Raw genomic sequence first — 24,306 nt, 5'->3', positions numbered from 1 at the left:
TGGATTTCCTAGGCTAAGAATCCCTAAGCCTAGCTGGGAAGGTGACCGCCTCCACCTTTAAACAAGGGGCTTGCAACTTAGCTCGCACCTGACCACTCAGAGAGCTCACTAAAATGCTAATTAGGCAAAAACAGGCGGTAAAGAAATAGCCAATCATCTATTGCCTGAGAGCACAGCGGGAGGGACAAGGATGGGGATATAAACCCAGGCATTCAAGCTGGCAATGGCAACCCCCTTTGGGTCCCCTCCCTTTGTATGGGAGCTCTGTTTTCACTCTGTTAAATCTTGCAACTGCACTCTTCTGGTCCATGTTTGTTACGGCTCGAGCTGAGCTTTCAGTAGCCGTCCACCGCTGCTGCTGGCCACCTTCATAGACTCACCGCTGAGTTCCATCCCTCTGGATCCAACAGGGTGTCCGCTGTGCTCCTGATCCAGCAAGGCACTCATTGCCGCTCCCGATTGGGCTAAAGGCTGGCCATTGTTCCTGCACAGCTAAATGCCCGGGTTCGTCCTAATCTAGCTGAACACTAGTCATTGGGTTCCATGTTTCTCTTCCATGACCCACAGCTTCTAATAGAGCTATAACACTCACCGCATGGCCCAGGATTCCATTCCTTGGAATCCGTGAGGCCAAGAACCCCAGGTCAGACAACACGAGGCTTACCACCATCTTGGAAGTGGCCCGTCACCATCTTGGGAGCTCTGGGAGCAAGGACCCCAGGTAACGCTAGCACTGCGTTAGTAGATATTCTCTGTGAGGGGTATGCCCTGCAGCAGGTTTCTTGCTGGGCACCCAGGATTTCACTTGCATCCTCTGAAATCTAGGTGAGGTTGTCAAGCCTCCTTCACTCTTGCACTCTATGTACCTGCAGGCTTAACACCACGTGGAAGACACCAAAGCTATGGCTTACACACTCTGGAGTGGCTGCCTCAGTTGTATCTGGGGCCCTTTGAGGCACAACTGGAGCTGGAGCTGCAGGGATATGGAAAACAATGATGTATTCCTTCTATGCCTGTGGGCCTGTGATGGGAGGGGCTGTCTAGAAGGCCGTCAAGGCCTTTTCCTGTTGTCTTGGATATTAGCTCTTGGCTCTCTTTTGGTTATACAGATCTCTTTAGCAAGTGGTTGCTCCGCAGCCTGCTTGAATTTCTTTCTTGATAATGCTTTTTTAAAATTTGTTTGTTTGCCACATGACTGGGCTGCAAATATCCTAAACATTTATACTCTGATTTTTCTTTAAATATAATTTCCAACTTTATTTCTTGCTCCCACATCTAAGCTAGGCTATTAGAAGCAGCCAGGGAACATCTTGAGTGCTCTGCTGTGTAGAAATTTATTCTGCTAGATACCCTAAATTCAAACTTCCACAGATGCCTAGGGCATGAACACAATGCAGCTAAGGTCTTTGGTAAGGCATAATAGGGGTGACCTTTGCTCTGGTTCCCAGTAAGTTCCTCATTTCCATCTGAGACTTTGTCAGCCTGTACTTCATTGTCCACATCACTATCAGGATTTTGGCTACTACTATTTAACTAGTCTCTAAGAATTTCCAAAATTCCCCCTCATCTTCCTGTCTTCTGAGTCCTCCAAACTCTTCCAACCTCTGCCCATTAGCTAGTTCCAAAGCCACTTGCACATTTTCAGGTATCTTTATAGCAATGCCCCACTCTTGTTACCAATTTTCTGTGTCAGGCCATTTTTGCATTGCTGTAAAGAAATGTCTGATACTAGGTAATTTATAAAGAAAAGGGGTTTAATTGGATCACAGTTCTGCAGGCTGTTCAGGTATGGCACTAACATTTGCCCACCTTCTGGTGAGGGCCTCAGAAACCTTACAATGGTGGTGGAAGGTGAAGGGGAAGCAGGCAACATCACGTGGTGAGAGTAGGAGCAAGTTGGGGGTGGTGCCACACAAGTTTAAACCACCAGATCTTGTGAGAACCCACTCACTATTGTAAAGACAGCACCAAGGGAATGGCACCAAACAATTCATGAAAAATATATGCCCTTGATCCAGTCATCTTCTACCAGGCGCCATCTCCAACGCTGGGGATTACAATTCCACATGAGATTCAGAGGGGCAAATATCCTAACTATATTAGTCAGAAAATATGTGTGAAGTACCTAATACAGTTCTAAAAGAAGAGATGGCACCAGAATTTTTATTCCTTCCCTTAAGTATTTAAGAAATGAAGATGAATAAAAACTATTTTTGCTCTCAGAAATCCTGAAGCCACACAGAACAATGCATTAGTCTAGTTGTTGACTGACCAGAAAAGAATTATAAGACCAGTAACCTAAAACAAAGGAATCATTATTATACTAAGGTATATTGCTTAGAAACATAGATGAGAATCCTTCCTGAAGCTTTATAATGAAAATATGTTACTTACTACAAATATCTTTTCAACTTATGTCCAAGAGAATGTCACACTTTCATAGAGCAGATATGTTGATTTTTAAATTTCTGATGAAATTTTGCTGTAAAAATGGTGCATAATTATTTGTTAACATTCGATGCCCATTTATCAACTAATCTACTCCACAGAGTTTTTTTAGGATTACATGAGGTAGATATGTAAAGCACTTTGACTACTGCCTGGCATATTATAGCAACCAATACAATCTTATTATTAATGTTGTTAGTGTTATACCTTGGAGCATAACCTTTGGGATTAAACATATTTCAACTTAAGTCCATGGTCTGCTAATTAACAGTTATGTGAACTGAGACAAATTACTAAAGCATCCTAAGCCTCAGTTTCCTCATCTGTCTTAAGGGCACAATGATACCTTACATGTTGTGAAGATTTCGTCTTTAATTTGACATAGCAAATTAGTTTTCAAAGAGTGGTCTCTGGCCTAGCACCATAAGCATCAACTGGAACTTATTAGAAATGTAAATTATGAGATCCTCATCCCTGCTTTCTTCCATTAGTCAGAAGCCAAGGAGGTCACATAGCGGTCTATGTTTTAGTAAGCCCTCCAGGTGATTCTGATGCCTGTTATACTTTGAAATACACTGACATAGAACATGACTTTTTCCATAGCAGGTGCTGAATACCGATTAGTTTCCTTTTCTTAGGTTCTGAGCCACCATCGTAACAAAAACCCAGTTCCTACCTTCACAGAACTAACAAAGAAACATAAAAGTTTATCTCAAATTAAGCTTTTATAGATTTCCATTCTATTATCCGATTATTAGATGAAGCAAAGAGAAATATTTTTCACTTTGTTCAAGACTTTGCCTTTAAGAGCATGATTAACATAGATTCCTATCATCTCATTGTGTGCATGATAAATACAGTAACACAGCTCTGGTTTACTTGATAACATTATTTAAAAAGTACCTGCCAATTCGAAATTTGAGATGTTTTGTTAAACACTGAAAAAAATTGATTCCATTTCACAAAGGGTACAATTTTCTTGTAGATAAAAGAAAAACTGGAGCTTTTCCAAAACTGCAGAATATTCATTTTCAAGGGAAAATAGCAGAAAAATACAAAATTAAAAAAAAAATGAATGGGAAGCCTTGAGTTCCTTTTGGTTCCTTTGAATAAAAAGCACTATGGATTTATTTTGAACAGCTGTGTTTATAGGGTTTGGAGAGCACTGCAGCTGTACCAGCTGAGTAACAGGAAGGTTAAATGTATAAAAGTTAACTTGGAAATGTGCTAGCTCTTTCCAAGGAGTTAATGATATTGTGCCTTTTTCTCCCTGTCTCTCTCTAAAACCTGCTGTTGTGAAGGTACATTTAGATCATTAAGCATTGGAGCCCTGGAAGAGCTGCCTGAAGTGAATAAACCTGCTTTCCTTCTAGACCCTGAGAAATACTTTAGGAAAGAGCCAGAGGAGGAGCGTCCCCAAATTCCAGAGGCCTTGTCACTTTTTGAAAGTAAGTTCTCAGCCATCATACACCTCTATTTTCCCTCTTCAGGAAACTTAATCATTTAAAAATAGAGTAGAAAAGCATGAAAATAACAAGTGTTTGCCTCGTAGTTTGCAGTGAAAGTGTGGTTTGACTGTTAAGATTTATAGTTCAGCTGCTGATCTGTGCTCTCAGATAGGACAGCCAGCAGGCTGGGATATATGAAATGAATATTTTTATTTTGTTCCTTTTCTGAAGTTAGAATGCCATGAACACATAGCCATGAATCTTCCATGGATGAGAATCTCTCTCCCCAGATAACCTTAATTTTCAAAACCGATGCTGGAGGAAGCCATAATAAGACGACTTTAGAACACAGTGTCTGGCAATCTTGTTTTATTTTCATGTGAAACACTCTAAATAGAGACGACTTAAAATGTATTGTCTTAAAGTCTTTCAGCTGCAGTGCTAGGCTGTTGTGATGAGAAGACAAGAAAGCTTAAATTAGAAACTATAAGTGAATGATCTCTAAAGATGTAGAAACGATGTACAAAATAATTCTTTATTTTTCAGACTATTATAGTCTTCTGAGTTCTTAAAAGTTTGAGGAATAATTCTGTAGAAAAATTCTTCCAGCAAAGAGGGGTCCTGTGGGAGAACAGGTAACACAACCTGATTCTCAGTGAAGCACTCAGAAAGCGTATGGACACTGCAGGGAAGCTCATTGAAAATAATTAATAAAAAGTTCAAATTTTCAACTTGTAACAGGCCGGGCGCGGTGGCTCACGCTTGTAATCCCAGCACTTTGGGGGGCCGAGGCGGGCGGATCACGAGGTCGGGAGATCGAGACCACGGTGAAACCCCGTCTCTACTAAAAATACAAAAAATTAGCCGGGCGTGGTGGCGGGCGCCTGTAGTCCCAGCTACTCGGAGAGGCTGAGGCAGGAGAATGGCGTGAACCTGGGAGGCGGAGCTTGCGGTGAGCCGAGATTGTGCCACTGCACTCCAGCCTGGGCGACAGAGCAAGACTCCGTCTCAAAAAAAAAAAAAAAAAAAAACTTGTAACAATCAGAAAAAATCAGAATTAAACGAAGCCATCTGAGATCTGTGGTTTCAAAACTTTTAAAATCCTCTGAGCTGGGGTTCAACATCATCCTTGAGAAATAATAACGTTTGCAGTAGAAAGGTGTTTCCTTATGTCCACAGTTAGGGAAGTTTAAGAGTCTCCTCTTTGCTTTGTCCCTTATGGAAAGGGAGAACAGCTGGTCAACATTTTTGTTGTTGTTGAAATTCTACTTATAGGCAAGATACAGCTGTCATACTTCATTACCATAGTTTACAGTCTAATTATTATCAGGTTTTTTTGTTGTTTTTTTTTTAAAACATTTTCTTAGAATTTCTCTTTGCTTGCTCTTGTGAGGGCGATCTATGGTTTCTGCTCATTTTTCTTAAAAACGAAGCCATAACTTTAGGGCTTTTTTGGGGGCTCAGAAAGTGATACCCCAAAATGTGCCACTTGGCATGTTGAGTGCTTTGAACAAAGTGGATTGAAAGGCCTCAGAACCAGTCTCTCTCTTACCTTCTCCTGCTGTCTATCCTGATTTTCCTTTCAAAGTTCAGGGAGGGCTCTCTCTGAAATTCCCTTATCTGAGGAAGGTTCTTCCTAAAGAAATGCAGCTGTATTGAACCCCCTCTCTAGGAATCTCATCAAACAACCAGGAAATGTTATTTATCAGAGGATAAATTAAAAGTCATTACCACACCTAAACAGGCTATTGCCTATTTTTCTGGAGGGGGCTCTAAAATAACTCTTTTTTAACCTAAGAGACTACCTGCATAATAAGACAACCTTTGTTCACAGTGCAGTTCTACCCCTCACCTTTTAAAACTTGTCATCACCTCCCCTAGAGCACAGAGAAACTTTGTCCCAGGCTATTTTCGGTTCCCTGGGCTCATTCACTTCCTCTAAAAAGTATTTACTCTTCCTCTAAAATTGGCTACCCCTCTCACCCTCCCCGCCCACCCTGCCATTTGCCATTTCCCTCTTCTCTGTGAATAGGGGATTTAAGCTTCAACCCTCAGGCCCTTCTTTGAGTCTCATATTTTGTGGGGTTTTCATGCTTATGTGTACATTAATAAATTTGTATATTGTTCCCTGTTAATCTTCGTATTTTCAATTTACTTCAATAAGCTCAATTGCCCAACCTGCAGAAGGAAGGTTTGAACTTCTCTACAGCTCTAAATAACTCTTAGTGTGTCTGATAAGGATTTCAGTCTGTCATCCCACCATTTTTCACCAGGATGATTCACCTTGAAGAATGAAATGGGGGCTGGGCGCAGTGGCTCATGCCTGTAATCCCAGCACATTGGGAGACCGAGGCGGGCAGATCATGAGGTCAGGTGATGGAGGCCATCCTGGCCAACATGGTGAAACTCTGTCTCTACTAAAATACAAAAAATTAGCTGGGCATGGTAGCGCACGCCTGTTTTCCCAGCTACACAGGAGGCTGAGGCAGGGGAATCTCTTGAACTCGGAAGGTGGAGGCCGAAATTGCACCACTGCACTAGCCTGTCGGGAAAAAAAAAAAAAGAATGAATATGGGAAGTACTTATCTTGTCTTTGTGAGCCACAAACAGACATGAAACAGGAACGACCAGTAAAAAAAGATCCAGACATAGGACAAATTTGTAAAGATAGTCCAGATACAGGGTATGCATGCAGGAGGAAAGCAAGACAGAAAATGGAGTCAGAATTGAGGCAAGATGAATAGGTGACAGAGAATATGCAAAAGCTAGAGAGGAAAGAAGCGCGAGAGACAGGTAAACAATAAGAGCAGCAAAGACCTCTCTTCAGTGGTGGGAGTTCCTGCTTCTGTGAAGAATCTTTTATATAATCTGTGGCAGAAGGAAGCCACAGATGAATTCTTCATATGGGCAGGGAAGATGTGTGGGTGAAGAGGTGGGGTTAATGCCTGGGCAGAAATAACCAAAATACCTAAAAGACTCTAATAAATTTTCAAAGATAATTTTTTCCCCTGGATTTCTTATTAAAATTTCCTGTAGCTTCCCCACAGTTTTTAAAAGATGTTTTCTTTCCTTTGGTTTTTTATTTTCTTTCTTCAGTTTTTCTTCCTTTACTTACCTGTTTTGAAAATATTTCCTCTTACTTGCCCTTTCTGCAAGTGAAAATAATTTTCTTTTAAAAGCTTCACCAATTCGTGAGAGAAAATGATGCAAATTATTGATGACATATGACACCACCAATGAGGTTCCATGAAAATGCCAGGAAAAAAGTTCCATTCATTCTGGCTGGAGCATGGGAAAGAATTCAGTCACATTTGAGCTGGGACTTAAAGGATGAATAGGAGGTCAAAGGTGAGGGAGAAAACAAGGAAATAGTGAGGAAGGACATATCAAGGTTGAGGAAGGAGCAGAAGTCAAAATGAACCCAAGTTGGCTACAATGAATGACTTCAGATACTGAGACATTAACTGAGTTTTACACGCGTTAGTAGAGGTAAAGTAAAATGTGTTTGGAATGTGTTAAGTTTGAGGTATTGGTGCACTATTTACAAATAAAGTTCTGGAGGATTGAAGCAGATTGTATATACACTCTGAAATCATAGAGTCTTTGACAAACAGATACTGAAATAATGTTTGTTCATTTTTGTATTTAACTTTTCCTAGGATAGCTGTTACATATAGTAGCATTTGTGCCAGATGCTAAAGATGCAGAGATAATATGTAGATACCCAGCCTTCAGAGATCTTGACATCGAAGTGGGGAAATAGATAAGTAGACAAATAATTATATTCTACAACGAGGGCTATGATAGAGATAAGTACTGCATCCTATGGGAACACATGAAAATTCAGAGATGACTTTTCAGGGAAACCAGAGTATACCTGAGCTAGATGTTAAAAGTTAAGTTGCTATGAGCCAGGTTAAAAAAAAAAAAGCAGGGGATGATACTCTGGTAGAGGAATGGCATAAGCAGCTCTAAGGTGGTATGAATAATATGGTGTGCTAAGGGAGCTACATGTAGTTCCCACTGGCTGGGTTCTAGAAGGAGCATGAAGAAAATGAGGCTAGACAGGTAGGTGGGGGCCAGACCGTGGAGCGTCTAGTAAACTATGCTAAGGACTCGGCATTTATTTAATCAGAAATAGGGAGCTATTGAAATATTGTAATCAATCATTCTGAATTACACCATTTTATATCCTATATTACCTCTTCAATGTTTATATTTATTTGTATTATTCTTAAAGTGATTGTTCTAGAAGTTACAATGCTCTTTCTTGTGCTCTTTATTCCTTCTTGTGGCACTAGGCTTTCATCTGAGACCATTTTCCTTCAGTCTGAAGAATTTTCTACAGAATTTCTTAAAATATGGGCCTGCTTGTGAATAATTTTCCTAGCTTTTACATGTCTGAAAAATGAATTTATTTCATTTTGACTTTGGAAGGATTTTTCATTGGATTTAAAGCTCTAGATGTCAGGGTTGTTTTGTTTTGTTGTTTTTTTTTTTCAAATTTTTAAAGTTAACATATTTCCCTGCATCCATAGTTCCTGTTTAAAATCCTGCTCTTAATGTTATTGATGCATCTTATTCTGGCTGCTTTTAAAATCTTTCTCTTTAGCCTTGATTTTCAGATGTTTTACTGTGATGAGTCTAAGTACTGTTTTTTTGTATGTGTGTATTTATGCTACTTGGGGTTCATAGAAATTTATTGAATGCATCTTTTTTCAATTTTGAATACTTCTCAGCCGTTATCTTTTTTCAAATTATGTTTTATTCTCATTCCTGCTCTCTTCTGTTATGGAATAGCAATTACACATATGTTAGCCTGTTTAATTATATCACAAATGTTTTTGATGCTCTTTTAATAAGTGGAATTAAATAATGGAATAAATAAAATGGAAAAACATTTTATTTCCTTAGGTTGGCTTCAGTTTGTATATTTTATATTGACCAGTCTGCTTTTAAACCCATCTAATCAGTTCCCAGTTTCAGATTATATATGTATGTATATCTGAAATTATATATATACACACATATTTATATACTTTCAGTTTTAGAATGCCACTTGAATCTCTTTTATACAGATTCTAGTTCTCAGTTAAATTTTTCTCATCCATTTTGTTCATCTTTTCCCTCTGTTTTTGAAACATGTTTATAATGGTAATTTTTAAAGTCTTGGTTGACTGACTCCAAAATCTGGATAATCCTTGGGTCTGCTTCTAATATATATTTTTTTCCTCTTGGTTTTTAGTCTCATTTTTGCTGCTCCTCTGCAAGTCCTATAATTTTTTATTATATGACAGAAAATGTAAAAGATCTATAGACACTAAAATTAATATTCTTTTCTGTTGAGAATGGTTTACTCTCTCCTTAATTCAGCAGAGAGAATGAGACACTGGGGACCTTAATCTAATTAGTACTTGAGCCGGGTCAGTGCTGAGGTACAGATTTAGTTAGGCTTAGTCCACTTCTGATTTCAAATGTCTGTTTTAGGCTTCTCCTTTCAGTGGGGTATTGTCTCCCACGTACTGCAAAACTGCAGAAAACATTACTCTGCATTTTCAGTCCAATCCACAGTCTCCCACACCACCCCAGGGCTCAGAGAATGTCCTATGGGAAAGACTGGCCAAAGCTGTGACATTTCTCTAGATTCCAATACATCACACCAACCCACATAGCCATCAAAACACTTCCAAATTTACTTTCCCATGATAGAGTCTCTCAGTCGAATGCAGGTCTGTTTCTTAGCAATGCCAAAACATAATAAATCCCCAGAAAGAAGAAAATACTTGGCAATTTTAGCTCATCTAGGAAGGGCCCTACCATCTCTGGAATTTAGTTATTTTGGTCATCATTGCTTCCACAGCCTTCTGATGGCTTTAAACATATCATTTGTAATTTATCTGTTTTTTTTTTTTTTTTTTTTCCTATCTGGTGCAGTGAGAATGATAACCTGCAACTACCTATTAAATCCTATCCAGAAAGAAAATTCCTGTTGAAATGTTTAAAACAAGAAAGTGTCATGACCAGATTTGCATTTTAGAAAGCGTTCTGAAAACTGCGGTAGATGCATTATAATGGGGCTAGACTGAAGGCAGCAATATTATAGTAATGGGAACTTGCTGTGTGCAGTCAGCTCTCTGCTTTTGAATCATCACTTTGCCTTCTACTATTCGTTTATATCTGAATAAATTATTCACCCTATTAAGTCTCAGTTTATTTTTCATCTGTAAAATTGGGATAATGATGCCTGCCTCTTGGAGTTATGTGGGTTAATGATGGCACAATAGCTAGCACACTAACCATTCACTAGATGATATCTATTATGATTTTGAAGATAAGGAAAACCTAGAAAGGAAATAACTAACTTGAGAGATATTAAGGAGTTTGAATTTAAAGGATTATGTGCCCAATAAGAGATGAATACATGTATGTCGATCAGTCTTCTAGTTTGGATAACTACATTGAGGTAAAAAGACTATCAATGAGAGAGGAAATACAGAAGAAGATGGGATAGAGTTAGAAAATGACATTAGTTTCTAAGATATGTTGAGATGGAGGTGCCTATGGGACACCTACTAAAGAAAGCTGATACCTTTCCGAGAAACTAGCCATCATAGAAAGGAAAAGGAATAAGTGATAACTGAAAAGAAATTATAGTTGATAGGCATGTTTAAAAATTAAGTTCAATATTTTTGTTCTGATTTTAGATTTGATACATGCGTATTATAGAAAATTGACTAGTAAGAAGTAAACAGAACTCTAAGGAATATAGGAATAGGAAAATGAAAGAGCAGCCACTACTTCTCATGCCTGAGATATATTGATGAAGGAAGAGTCCCACCCATCCCAGGGCTGAGCGGTGTTTTCCATGCCTCACTGAATGGCAAACCCAAGGAGATGCTGTACGTGGAACTTACCAGAAATCTACCACCAGGGTTCCAGAAGAAACTATCCACAGGGAGGTGCTGTTTCTCAGAACTCACTGCAGAACCATTAAGAGGGTACAGGGAAGGCTGTTCACAGGGAAGAGTCACACAGTTGGCCTCTTGCTTGCAAAGGATATTATGGAAAACCATTCATGGAGTGGTACCAGATAGGTGGCATACTGCTGACGGGGGAAACTGCTAGCTCTGGGTTCTGGAGAAGCCTTACCTGCATTGCAGGAGTATGGTGCTGGAAAAGTCACTGCAAGAGCTTGGTACTGGAGAAGTCATGCTATAAGAGCCTAGTGCTGGAGAAACTGCAGGGCAGGATTCTTGGGAGAGGAACACGGAGAACCTGGAACTTGGAAGTGAAATCCATTTCTCCTCCAGTGTCTCTCCATTACCCCCTAGTGACAGAGCTCAACATCATGACAGCTAGCAAAGGAGACATATTGTAGGCTTGAGTCTGTCATCACAGAGCAGGCATCAAAAAGTTTGGGCAGGACATTGATAACTGACATAGTCTCATCTTATCTGCCTCTCCATGCTTGTTCTCCACTCCTGGTCCTTTTACATCATGTTGGGACCTTCAAAATTACAGTTTTATACTCGGTAAGTTATAAGGTGATAACGGATGTCTTTTGGGGTGGGGGTGGGAATTGCAATTTATAAAGAGAATAAACCATGGAAACGATAAAGGTATAAAGATGAAATTTTAAGCATAAGACTGGTTTCAAAACAAGGTTCTACTACTTGCTAGCTTTGTAAACTTAAGCAATTCAAGTAAACATTCTGTGCCTTAGTTTCCTCAACTGAAAATAGGCGTCATCTTAGTTATCATAATGTTTCTGTGAACATTAAATGATATAACCCATGTGAAGCCCTTAGTACAGTGCCTGACACCCAGTAAGACTTTGATACATTTTATTTATTGGTAATGTCCTGTATTATTATTCCACTAAATAGTTCTACAGTGTGGGACTTACTATTCCCCACATTTTCTATATAAAGAATTTGTGGCATAAAGAATTTAAATAATTGACCTAAGTTCACATAGATATTAAAGGTAGAGCCTAGATGGGAATGCTGAAAAACTGACTCAGGTGTTTATGCTATTAATATTTCGAAATTCAGCCTCCCCTGTTCAAATAGTATTCAAATCAAATTCCCTAGTAGCTTATTCTTGCTCTTATTTCTAAAAGCAGCCATTTTATTGTATTACCTATTTTTATTATTTTCATTTAAAATTGTTCCTCTCCTTTTCAGAAGGATACTGCTGAATTTAAAAATTATTATAAAATAACACTTCAAAAAAAAACCTCAATTACCAATGTATCATTACAGAGTCTACCTTACGTCTTTGCACTGCATTTTTTCCACCTTGCTACAATCTCCATAATTATCTCGCGCATAGGTTATTTGGCAATTGTACAATGAGAGGCATTTTGCCAGTCTCACTTTCAATGTCCTAAACTATCACTTTGGAACTTGGGACCGTTTTCAAACACTTTAAAATCCCCAGGTGACGTTTGAGTCATACCTGCTGGGTTTTTTATGTTCTTTTGTATTCTCTTTCTTTCCCTTTCAACTTGAAACATCTTTCTTCGCACTTTCCGTTAAGCTTTCAAGTTGTTCCCAGTTGGTTCTTAAACAGCTTGAAACCCCTCTTTGATATGCCTTATTCGAAATCCTGGAAGCTACTTAGAACTGCCTCTGAGTCAGGTTTTGCCAATAAATTCCCCAGAACCCATTCACATTGTATCTGTAAAATCTTTAAAACTTGAAACAGTGTGGAGGAAATGCTCTATTAGTGATATCTCAGGTGACTTGTTTTGTTGTAGCTGTTGTTCTGTGAAAGACAAAATGTATGAAACAAAGAGATGGTTTTATTCAGCCTACTGCAATACGGAGAAAGTTCATTAAACAGGAACATCTCAAAGAAAAGAAAGAAGGTCTGAGCTTTTGTAGAGGTAGGTAGATGAGGAAGTCATCTGTGATTCTTATAGGACTCATGAGGGAGGAAAGAGAGGGTCTTGGAATATATGAGAGGAGAGGGGTCCTTTGTGGTTAGCTGTTTCTAGAACAGGAAAGGATAGAGAGATTTCTTAAATATCTTCGCTTTCCAGGACCACTGGACTGAGGTAAAGTTCAGCATTGCCAGTCTCATTCCCCTTTTGTTTAAGACAAATGAATATCACTCATTGCTGAACAACCTAGAAGTGATCCTAAAGTTCCCGGGTGGGGCAAAGCAGAGTCTCAGAAATAGTCTCTCAGGGGTTCTTGTTGGTGTCACTCCTACAAAACCACTTGAATTTATATTGCCAAGTGGTGGCAAAGGTCAGCTGTTTTGAAGTCCTGACAATCCTGGGAGAAAGGGACAGCTGCAAGGCAACCAAAAGTCTGCATAGGGATCTGGGATGTCAGATTTTAGTTCTTGGTAATGTCCTTAGGTGGGAGGGAGAAAAACTGAAAATGTTAGTTTGGAAAGTTGTAGTTAAACGTTGAAAAAAAAAACCACATAAGATTGAAAAGTTTGGAGAGTTGACAATTTGTGCAAGGTAGCAGACCAGTCCAATTTGCAAGTAGATCCCAAAAGTGGTGTTTCCAGCGAGAAGAGGTAGTCAGATCTCTAGTAGATAAAACAAAGTTTGCATATCCGTGAGTGGCTTGCAAGTTGAAAAGAGGGGCAAAAATAGTTCAAAAACAGTGAACTCAACTAGAATCTAACAACCCAGAAGGGTGTGCTGGAGACAATACATAGTGTTTTATTGAAACACACAATGTTTCACATTAGCCCTTAAGCTACAGGTGAAAAATATACACATAAGCTTTTAGTAAAATCTTTGTTTTAGAATATAATTTTAAATCCAGCACCAGTGAAGAAAAATAATCTTTGATATTATATAAAAGTTCTTGAACAAATAATTAAAATGCAGGAAGAAAGCATTTATAGATACATGCATTGACTATATGATAAACGAGAGATTGCTACACATGGCTCACCTCAGGACCTTTTAGATACTAAACATCTAGAATGAACAGAAAACTCAGGGGCATTTTAAAAAGCAGAAATCCTTCCTATTGCTCTGCATTTTTGTTTACATAGCACTAAGTTATCTCAAAATTCACAAATACAACACACACACACCAAAATTTGGGGTCTATAAAACAGAAGTCATCATTATGTGAACAACATATTTAAAAGGTTCAACAGGTCCCAAGCAACAACTATTTGAGAGTCATATGAAAACTATTAAAGTATTTTAATTAATCATCACCAATCTTTCTCACCAACCTGTTGCTTTGTTGCCTGGTTGTTACCGGATGGTGGCTGAAATAAAAGGACATTTGACAATACTGACCTAGAGCTTAGATTTAGAAATCAGAACCTGGACATCAAGATGTGGGCAGTGGATAGCAGCACGGGCATCACCGGGGAGCTCCTTAGAAATGCAGCATCTCAGGACCCACCCCAGATCTGTTGCATGAGAATTTGTATTTTAATGAGATCCCCAGGTGATTCTTATGCGCATAAAAGCTTGATAAATAAGGATTTGTCTAGAAGACATGAAATAGGACACAGAATAGGAGGAAGAATGTGAATTAGGAAAGAGTTTTCAGAATGCTGTATACTCATAGACAGGTAGTCATTGCATGCTACATTACATAGCTGCCAAGTCCTTTGTTGCCAGGGTATCTTTGTGACTTTTGCCACTGTTGTTCAGCTGATATAGTTAGTTGCCAATTAGCAGGCAAGGGAAAGACCAGAAGACAATATATAAACCAATTCTTCTATGTGAAGATCCTTGAATCATTTTATTATAGAGAAAATGTTTTGGATACTTTCCTGACCACCACATCTTTCCTTTTCATCACTGTGAAAACAGCTTTTGGCTATCATTATAATAAACCTTGTCAGGCAGCCAACTATAAAGTAAAGTGATGAGTGTATAAATGTCATATTTTCCCAGGTAGGGAATAGTGAATGTAAGTGGTTACTGATAACACTAGATATTAATTTTTAAGAACTTGGTTGTGGTTAAATGGATGTGTATATATATATATATATATGACATGAAGAATCACCCTTTTATGAATATTATAGGGTCCCCAGGTCTCTGGAATGCAGGGATTCCAAAGGGTGAGGAGTGAGCCAACTCCTTTGCATGTCTGAAAGTTCCTTCATTCATGTGCTCATATATTCAACAAATATACTTTTTGAGTCCCTTTTCCATGAGCCAGATACAATGCTGGGTGCTAGGGATATATGGTATACAAAGGCAAACAAAGTCTACTGCTGCTGAATTTATTGTCTAGGAAGACAGGTAATAAGTAAGTAAATAAATAGTTAAAGATGATAAGTTTGGAGAGCGATATTGATAACAGCTAAGAAGAAAATAAAACAAGATAATATAATAAGGTGACATTAGGAAGAACATCAGTGAAGTTTCTGACATTTAAGCTAAATCCTAAGATAGAAAGTTCTACACAGATGTTGGGGCAGAATGTCCCAAGCACAGGAAACAAGTATAAAACCACTGAGAACAAAATTGACGTGTTTCAGGGACAGAAAAGAGGTCACCATTGCTAGAATGGAGTGAGGAGACTGGTATCAGATGAGTTTAGAGAGGGCTCAGGGGTCATGTCATGTGGGACCATGTTGCCTGGGCAAAAAATTTGGTTTAAGTATAAAGGGAAGCCTTCAGAGGATTTGAAGAGGAATGTGACCTGATGAATCTAGACACTGGGTGTTTCTCACTAATCTGAGCAAACTACTGTCCAGGATTCTAAATAAGTTATATGGCCAGGGAGGCAAGAAGTTGGAGGCTTGAGGTTCCTAAGCTTGTGATCATATGGGAACTTGAGGGTGCTTTAAGATAAGCTGTGTATTTATTTATTTATTTATTTTATTTTTTACTTTTTAAAAATTTCAGCTTTTATTTTAGATACAGGGAACACATGTGCAGGTTTGGTACATGGGTATATTGTACTCAGGTAACGAGCATAGTACCCAATAGGTAGTTTTTCAAACCATGCCCCTCACTCCATCCCTGTTCTAGTTGTCCATAGTGACTATTTTTATCATATTTATGTCCATGTGTGCTCAATGTTTAACCCTTACTTATAATTGAGAACATGTGGTATTTGGCTTTCTGTTCCTGCATTAATTTGCTTAGGATTGTGTCCTCCAGCTTCATCAGTATTGCTGCAAAAGACAAGATTTCAAGTTTTTTAGGGTTGCATAGTATTCCATGGTGTGTGTGTGTGTGTGTGTGTATCACATTTTCTTTATCTAATCCATTATTGATGAGTACCTAAGTTGATTACATGTCTTTGCTATTGTGAATAGCATGGTGATAACACATGAGTGCATGTGTGTTTTTGGTTTAATGATCTATTTTCCTTTTGGTGTATTTCCAGTAGTGAGATTTCTGGGTCAAGTGTTAGCTCTGTTTTACGTTATTTGAGAAATCTCCAAACAGCTTTCCACAGTGGCTGAACTAACTTACATTCCTACCAATGGTGTATAAGCCTTCCCTTTTCTCCACAACCTTGCAAGAATCTGTTGTTTTTTGACTTAATAATTGCCATTTTGACTGGTGTGAGAAGGTATTTTATTGTGGTTTTGATTTGCTTTTCTCTGATGATTAGTGATGATGAATACTTTTCATATGTTTCTTGGCCACTTGTATGTCTTCTTTTGAGAAGTGTCCATTCATGTCCTTTGCCCATTTTTTGATAGTGTTGTTTTATGCTTGTTGATTTAAGTTTTTCTTTTAATAGATGCTGGATGTCAAATCTTTGTCAGATGAATAGTTTGTGAATATTTTCTCCCATTCTGTACGTTGTCTGTTTACTCTGTTGATGGTTTGTTTTGCTGTGATGAAGCTTTTTTATTTAATTAGGTTCCGTTTATCAACTTTTCTTCTTGTTACCATTGCTTTTGGGGGCTTAGCCAAAAATTCTTTGCCAAGGCTGATGTCAAGAAGTGTATGTCTTAGATTTTCTTCCAGAATTTTTCCAGTTTGGGGTCTTATATTTAAATCTTTATTTCATCCTAGTTAATTTTTGTATATGTTGAAAGGTAAGGGTACAGTTTCAATCATCTGCATATGGTTAGCCAGTTATCTCAGCACCATTTATTAAACAGGGAGTCCTTTTTTCATTGGTTGTTTTTGTAGGCCTTGTTGAAGATCAGATGGTTGTAGGTACGCAGCTTTATTTTTGAGATTTTTATTCTTTTCCATTGGTCTATGTGTTTGTTTTTGTGTCAGTACCATGCTGTTTTGGTTACTGTGGCTCTATGGTATAGTTTGAAGTCAGGTAATGTGATGCCTCTAGCTTTGTTCTTTTTGCTTAGGATTCCTTCAGCTATTTGGGCTCTTTATTTTTGGTCCAATGTGAATTTTAGAATAGTTTTTTCTGATTCTGAAATGAATGACATTTATTGTTTTGTGAGAAAGTGTGTGGTTGATTTTAGAATATGTTCTGTGTGGAGATGAGAAGAATATATATTCTGTTGGTTGTTCCGTGGGGTGTTCTGTAGTTGTCAATTAGGTCCAATTGATCAAGTGTAGAGTTTAAGCCTAGAGTTTCTTTGTTAGTTTTCTGCCTTGACCATCTGTTTAATATTGTCAGTTGGGGTGTTGAAGTCTGTCAATATTATTGTGTGGTTGTCTAAGTTTTTTCATAGGCCAAGAACTTGTTTTATGAATCTAGATACTCCAATGATGGGTATGTGTATATTTAGGATAGTTAAATCTTCTTGTTGGATTATACGCATATGCCCTTCTTAATTTTTATTTGTTTAAAATCTGTTTTATCTGATTTAAGAATAGGGACCCCTGCTCTTTTTTGTTTTCTGTTTCAATGGGAGAACTTTTTCTATTTCTTTACTGTGAGCCTGTAGGCATTGTTACATGTGAGATGGGTCTCTTGAAGACAGCAGATGGTTGGGTCTTGTTTTTGTAACCAGCATGCCACTCTATGTCTTTTAAGTGAGGTGTTTAGCCCATTTACATTCAGGATTAGTATTTGTATGTGAGATTTTGATCCTGTCATTGTGTTCTTAGCTGATTGCTACGTAGACTTGATCGTATAGTTGCTTTGTAGTGAACTGTGGGCTATGCACTTAAGTGTGTTTTTGTGGTAGCAGGTGTTGTTCTTTTGGTTCTATATTTAGGATGCCTTTAAGAGACTTGTAATTATGGCTGATCACATCAAAATAAATTCCCTCAACATTTGCTTGTCTGAGAAAGATTTTATTTCTCTTTCACTTATGAAGCGTAGTGTGGAGGGATATGAAATTATTGGATGGAATTTTTTTCTTTAAGTATGTTGAAAATAGGTCTCCAATCTCTTTTGGCTTGTAAGGATTCTTCTGAGAAGTCTACTGCCAGCCTGATGTGGTCTCTCTGTATATGACTTGACCATTCTTTCTAACTGCCTTTTTTTTTTTTTCTTTTGCATTGACCTTGGTGAATCTGCTAACTATGTGCCTTGGGGATGGCCCTCTTGTATGGTATCTTGCCAGGGTTCTTTGTATTTTTTGGATTTGTGTGTCAACCACTCTAGCAACATTGGGGAAATATTCGTGGACTATATCCTCAAATATATTTTCCAAGTTGCTTATTTTCTCTCAGGATTATCAGTGAGTCCTAGATTTGGTCTCTTTATATAATCTCATCATTTTCAGAGGTTTTGTTCCTTTTTTAAAAATTCTATTTTTGTCTGACTGAGTTGATTTGAAGAACCAGTCTTTGAGTGCTGAGGTTTTTCCTCAGCTTGGTCTATTCAGCTGTTAAAACTTCTAATTGTATTATAAAATCCTTGTAGTAAATTTTTAAGTTCTAGAAGTTCAGTTGGGTTCTTAAAATAGCTATTTAATATTTCAGCTCTTGGATCATTTTACTGGATTCCCTGGGTTCCTTTCATTGGGTTTCAGCTTTGTCCTAAATCTTGTTGTGCTTCCTTGCCATCCAGATGCTGAATTCTATGTCTAAGTTGTGTATTCAAGTAGACATAAATTTTCTTTTTTTTAACTTTTTATTTATTTATTTTTATTTTTATTTTGCTTTGAGTTCTAGGATACATGTGTAGAGCGTGAAGGTTTTTTACATAGGTATCCATGTGCCATGGTGGTTTGCTGCACCTATCAACATATCATCTAGGTTTTAAGCCCCACATGCATTAGGTATTTGTGCTAATGCTATCCCTCCCCTTCCCTCCAACCACCCGACAGACCCCGGTATGTGATGTTCTCCACCCTGTGTCCATGTGTTCTCATTGTTCAACTCCCACTTATGAGTGAGAATATGTGGTGTTTGGTTTTCTGTTCCTATGTTAGTTTGCTGAGAATGATGGCATCCAGCTTCATCCATATCCCTGCAAAGGACATGAACTCATTCTTTTTTATGACTGCATAGTATTCCATGGTGTGTATATGCCACATTTTCGTTATCCAGTCTATCACTGATGGGCATTTGGGTTGGTTCCAAGTCTTTGCTATTGTGAACAGTGCTGCAATAAACATATGTGCGCATGTGTCTTTACAGTAGAATGATTTATAATCCTTTGTGTATCCAGTAATGGGATTGCTGGGTCAAATGGTATTTCTGATTCATATTTTTTTTTTACAAGTGGTATTCAACCATCTCCAGCCACAAACCACAGGAAATTTGATAAATCAGCCTGTTTGTTATAATAAGAACACATCACTTATTTTTTTTGCCATCATCCTGTGATAGTGTACTTCATGGAAAGTGTATCAGTCAGAGGGCAACCAGGGAAGTAAAATCAGCAGGACTCCATATTGAGATTTATTACAAGAAGTTGACTTATGGGTTTGTTGGGTTGACTGAGCAAGTTCAAAATATGTAGTGCTAACTCAAGAAGAAAAGATCATGGGCACGCTGGGGCACAGGCAGAAACTTTCATTGGTAGAATTTCTTCACTTTTATATATATATATTATACTTTAAGTTCTAGGGTACATGTGCACAATGTGCAGGTTTGTTACATATGTATACGTGTGCCATGTTGGTGTACTGCACCCATTAACTCGTCATTTACATTATGTATATCTCCTAATGCTATCCCTCCCACCTCCCTTCACCCCACAACAGGCCCCAGTGTTAAGGCCTTGTATCTGATTAAGTCTGGCTCACCAGATTATCTGGGATAATCTCCCTTATCCAAAGTTCATTGATTAGGGACTTGAACTACATTTGCAAAGTCCCTTCAAAGCAACACTTATATTTATATTTGACATCATAACTGTGGACTTTACCCTAGCCAACTTAATACATCAGGAAAGTCATCACAGCAAGGTTAAAGACATTTTAAAAATAATTGTAAGCAAGTTCAATAAATGATAATTTCTTACATGTATTATGATCTACTACATACTCAACACATCATCATAAAAAATCATTATGCCATTAACTTAGCAGATGTTACTATGAATAGTGAGAGGAATTGATTACCATTATGCATTTAAAAGATGTTAAGTTAATGACATCATTTTTGCCACATATAGATTTACAAATGAAGCTAATGAAGGTTAAGTTTTCTGGGCCTCATCTACAAAGATCCTTTGAGTGTTAGAAATTGCTAGGAGTTTGAGAGTGTTCTAGGTGAAGAGCAGAAGCAAGGTTACAAGCAACAATCATTTCCAGGTAAGCATTTCAGGTATCTTTTTAAAAAGAGATCTCAGGAGAAAAGGACCTAACTCTAAAAATTACTAGTAATTTGTTGAAATTTATTTTATCTTAAATAGCCACTCTTATAAATAAATTTATATTTATAATTTTATATTCTGTTTTTCTAAAGAGAGCTCCCAAGATTGTAACTTTCATGCCCAAGAAACAGGGATCCACCCCTGCATATGTACTTTTTATAATCTGTTTGTTAACTAAAAAGAAAAAAATTAAAAATGAGCCATCCAAGTGAGTTCGTCTCTCTCAATATCTTACAAAAACTTATCAGTTAGCTATTGGGTTAATGGCCTTGAAACCCAGTCAATTACAATGAAAATTTGTGGTCTAGTTGAGAGACAAATCTCAATAAAACAGAATTTCAGAAGTAACATTCTGGCTTTTACAATATATTTCAGAAGGGCTCAAAGGCATTCTAAATTGCTTATGATTCTAAAGTGCTAATCTGCAATCATATGGGACAGGATCAGCTGCTGATGTACAGATATCCACATTATCTCATACTGCTGGTATTAGGCAAATGGAAAGTACTGTCTTTCATTTTATCTCTGCTTAATGCCAATTCCAGAATTATTCATTTTCATCTTATTGCTCTAGTTCTTCATTTCTCTAAGACACTATTAGATCTATGCTCAGTGATGATAGAATGAACTTGTTTTCTCATTCTCCTGCCCCCCTTCCACCACACAATTTTATTCCATAACATGATTTTCTTTATGCTGACTTTTATTTTGTTAAATTTGCTTATACTGCTATTAGTTGATTTGTCAGTTTTCAGTGTTATTCTTTTTCTCTGATTTATCATAAACAAGGTTTCTTTCTCCTTTATCCTCACAATTTTTGTCAATTGTATCATTTATACATTGTCAGGCACATGGACCTTACCTTCTATTTTTGTCAGCCTTAACTCCACATTGTTTTAATTTTACTTCTGCACTTAAATACATTCAGTGATCACCAGCAAGTTATTTTTTTCAAAATTTTCTCAATCATTTCTCAGTTTAGCTTTTTTTTTTTTTTTGAGACAGAGTCTCATTCTGTCGCCCAGGCTGGAGTGCAGTGGTGTGATATCGACTCACTGCAAGCTCCGCCTCCCGGGTTCACGCTATTCTCCTGCCTCAGCCTCCCGAGTAGCTGGGACCACAGGTGTCCACCACCATGCCAGGCTAATTTTTTGTTTTTGTTTTTTTTTTTTTTTTTTTTTTTAGTAGAGATGGGGTTTCACTGTGTTAGCCAGGGTGGTCTGGATCTCCTGACCTCATGATCTGCCCACCTCGGCCTCCCAAAGTGCTGGGATTATAGGCATGAGTCACTGCTCCTGGCTTCAGTTTAGCTTTTTGAAATTTCCTCAAAGAGTACTCTTGGGAACAATAATCCCTAAATTTCTTGTATATTGACACCATTCATAGTTTTTGGATTTGAAGGACAAGTTAAATGTATGTCATATTCTTAGCTCACATATTCTTTCCCTGATTATCTTGTAGGCATTGCTCTACTCTTTTCTGGTGTTGGTCATTCCTGTAAAATATCTAATGCAAGATACTTTTCTCCTTTTTAGGTGACTTGATTATTTTGTGTGGTTACCAGAATATTTCTTCTTTATCTTTAAAGTCTAATAACATTACTGGGATATCACTTGGTTTTGAGTATTCTAAGTCAATTATTCCTAATACATAATGTGTCCTTTCAACATATGTCAGGTTGACTTTTATTTGAGGACCTTTATTAAATGATGCCTTTAAATATTTGTTATACTTTGGTTTTCTTTCTTAAGTACCGATATGGTTTGGCTGTGTTCCCATTCAAATCTCAATTTGAATTGTATCTCCCAGAATTCCCACGTGCTGTGGGAGGGACCTGGGGGAGGTAATTGAATCATGGGGGCCAGTCTTTCTCGTGCTATTCTCGTGAGAGTGAATAACTTTCATGAGATCTGATGGGTTTATCAAGGGTTTCCACATTTGTTTCTTCCTCATTTCTCTCTTGCTGTTGCCATGTAAGAAGTGCTTTTTGCCTTCTGCCATGATTCTGAGACCTCCCCAGCCATGTGAAACTGTAAGTCCAATTAAAGCTTTTTTTGTTCCCAATTTCGGGTATGTCTTTATCAGCAGTGTGAAAGCGAATTAATACAAGTACCTACTCTAATTATATGTTTGTTGATCTATTTTTTGTCTCTCTTCAACATTTATTATTTTTCTAATTCATTCTCTTTATAATTTTCATTTTATTATATATTTTTTCTCATTTCTATATTCTAGGTTTCCTACTGTGTTCCAGGAACTCTATTCACCCTTGTGATTTTTTTCCCTCTTTTTCTGAGTTTTGCTACCTCATATTTCGTCACTTCCTCCTATGTCTTCATCTCCTCCCTGAGTTTTTTCACTTCTGCTCTGTGATCTTCCTTCATAGAGGCAACTGCTGTTTTAATTTTTAAAATTTAATTTTTGTCAAAATGCTTGGTAACAATGTTTGTGCAATGGCAATATTTTTTGGTGGTGGCTCATGTATTGATTAGTTTTGCTGCTCTTTTTTCAATTTGATTGGTTTTAGTTTTTGTTTGTATAAGTTTGTGTTTATGCTGTGTTCGTTTTAAAAGTTTCCTCTTTTAATTAATTAGCTTTAATGAGGTGGAATTTTTTTTTTTTTTACTTGAAATATGTGGTAAATCCTTGAGTAAGAGGCTGGGATGTGAGATCAGGGTATCCTTCAAGTTTTACAACCCATGGGGACAGACTGCTTTAGCAAAAAATGCCTCATGTGTGATACAGGTAGCCCTGCCTCATCTATTTCACCGATCCAAACCGGTTCCCAGAGAGCTTCTGCTTCCAGCCATGTTCACCTCTTTTTAGCATTCATGTATATAAGGGATAAAGCATTTGTACTTCATGGTGAGCCTGTAACTCACAGTGACTATCATATTTTTCCCAGCACATTCTAAGATGCTGCTGCTGGCCTTCTTATGCTCTCTATACTTTTCACTTTTTCTTAGGCAACTTTTGTCCTATCTCAGCTGTTTTGCTTCTTTATATTTTGTAAACTGCAGATTACATCTCTCTTTGAGTTTTGCTTAAAGTAGAATTTATTTGCAAAGTTATTATCTCTCATTTTCCTGGTTGCTTTTATATAATTTCCATGAGAAGAAGAGGAAAGATCTTGACTTTTGTAGCCAAGGTCTATATAACTTCCTCTCTACAGTATAGTTTATACTGGAAGTGGAAAGATTTTGTTTCATTTTGTGTTTAATCCAAATATATAAAGATGCCACTATACTATAAGTCATTCAATATTTATTTTTTAAATTTCGTATTCTTTGGTTGTTGTTTAAAGTGTTTCTAGGTCCAGCTCCAACTTTATTCCACTTTACTTTCATTCACATATCTTACGCTTCTTTTAAATTGTACAGAATTATTCAGAGTTATTCCAATAATAGTTATTATTTTTCCATTCTTTGTTTTTTCCTCTTTTTTTTTTGAGACAGAGTCTCACTCTGTTGCTAGGGCTGGAGCGTGATGGCGCGATCTCAGCTCACTGCAAACTCCACCTCCCTGGTTCAAGCAATTCTCCTACCTTAGCCTCCCGAGTAGCTGGCCTCCCGAGTAGCTGGGATTACAGGCACCTGCCACCATGCTTGGCTTATGTTTTGTGTGTTTTTAGTAGAGACGGGGTTTCACTAAGTTGGCCAGGCTAGTCTCGAACTCCTGACCTCAGGCAATTCACCTGCCTTGGCCTCCCAAAGTGCGGGATTATAGGCGTGAGCCACCATGCCCGGCCTGTT

General features: G+C 37.8%; 1 protein-coding gene across 2 annotated transcripts in view; it reads left to right on the top strand.

Annotated features, from left to right (window-relative positions):
- Window positions 1-24,306, top strand: part of WDR49 (WD repeat domain 49) — a 175,437-nt gene that overhangs the window by 149,872 nt on the left and 1,259 nt on the right. For both annotated transcript variants that reach the window (XM_032173951.1, XM_032173950.1), the window contains exon 18: window positions 3,750-3,896. In XM_032173951.1, coding sequence (XP_032029842.1) covers window positions 3,750-3,896 — 147 coding nt within the window. The remainder of the gene's footprint in view (window positions 1-3,749; window positions 3,897-24,306) is intronic.

Source organism: Hylobates moloch, unplaced genomic scaffold (genome assembly GCF_009828535.3).
Source record: "Hylobates moloch isolate HMO894 unplaced genomic scaffold, HMol_V3 SCAFFOLD_13, whole genome shotgun sequence".
Taxonomy (NCBI): Eukaryota; Metazoa; Chordata; class Mammalia; order Primates; family Hylobatidae; genus Hylobates; species Hylobates moloch.
The sequence above is the reverse complement of the archived record's forward strand: the minus strand, read 5'-3'. Positions and strand labels throughout refer to the sequence as shown.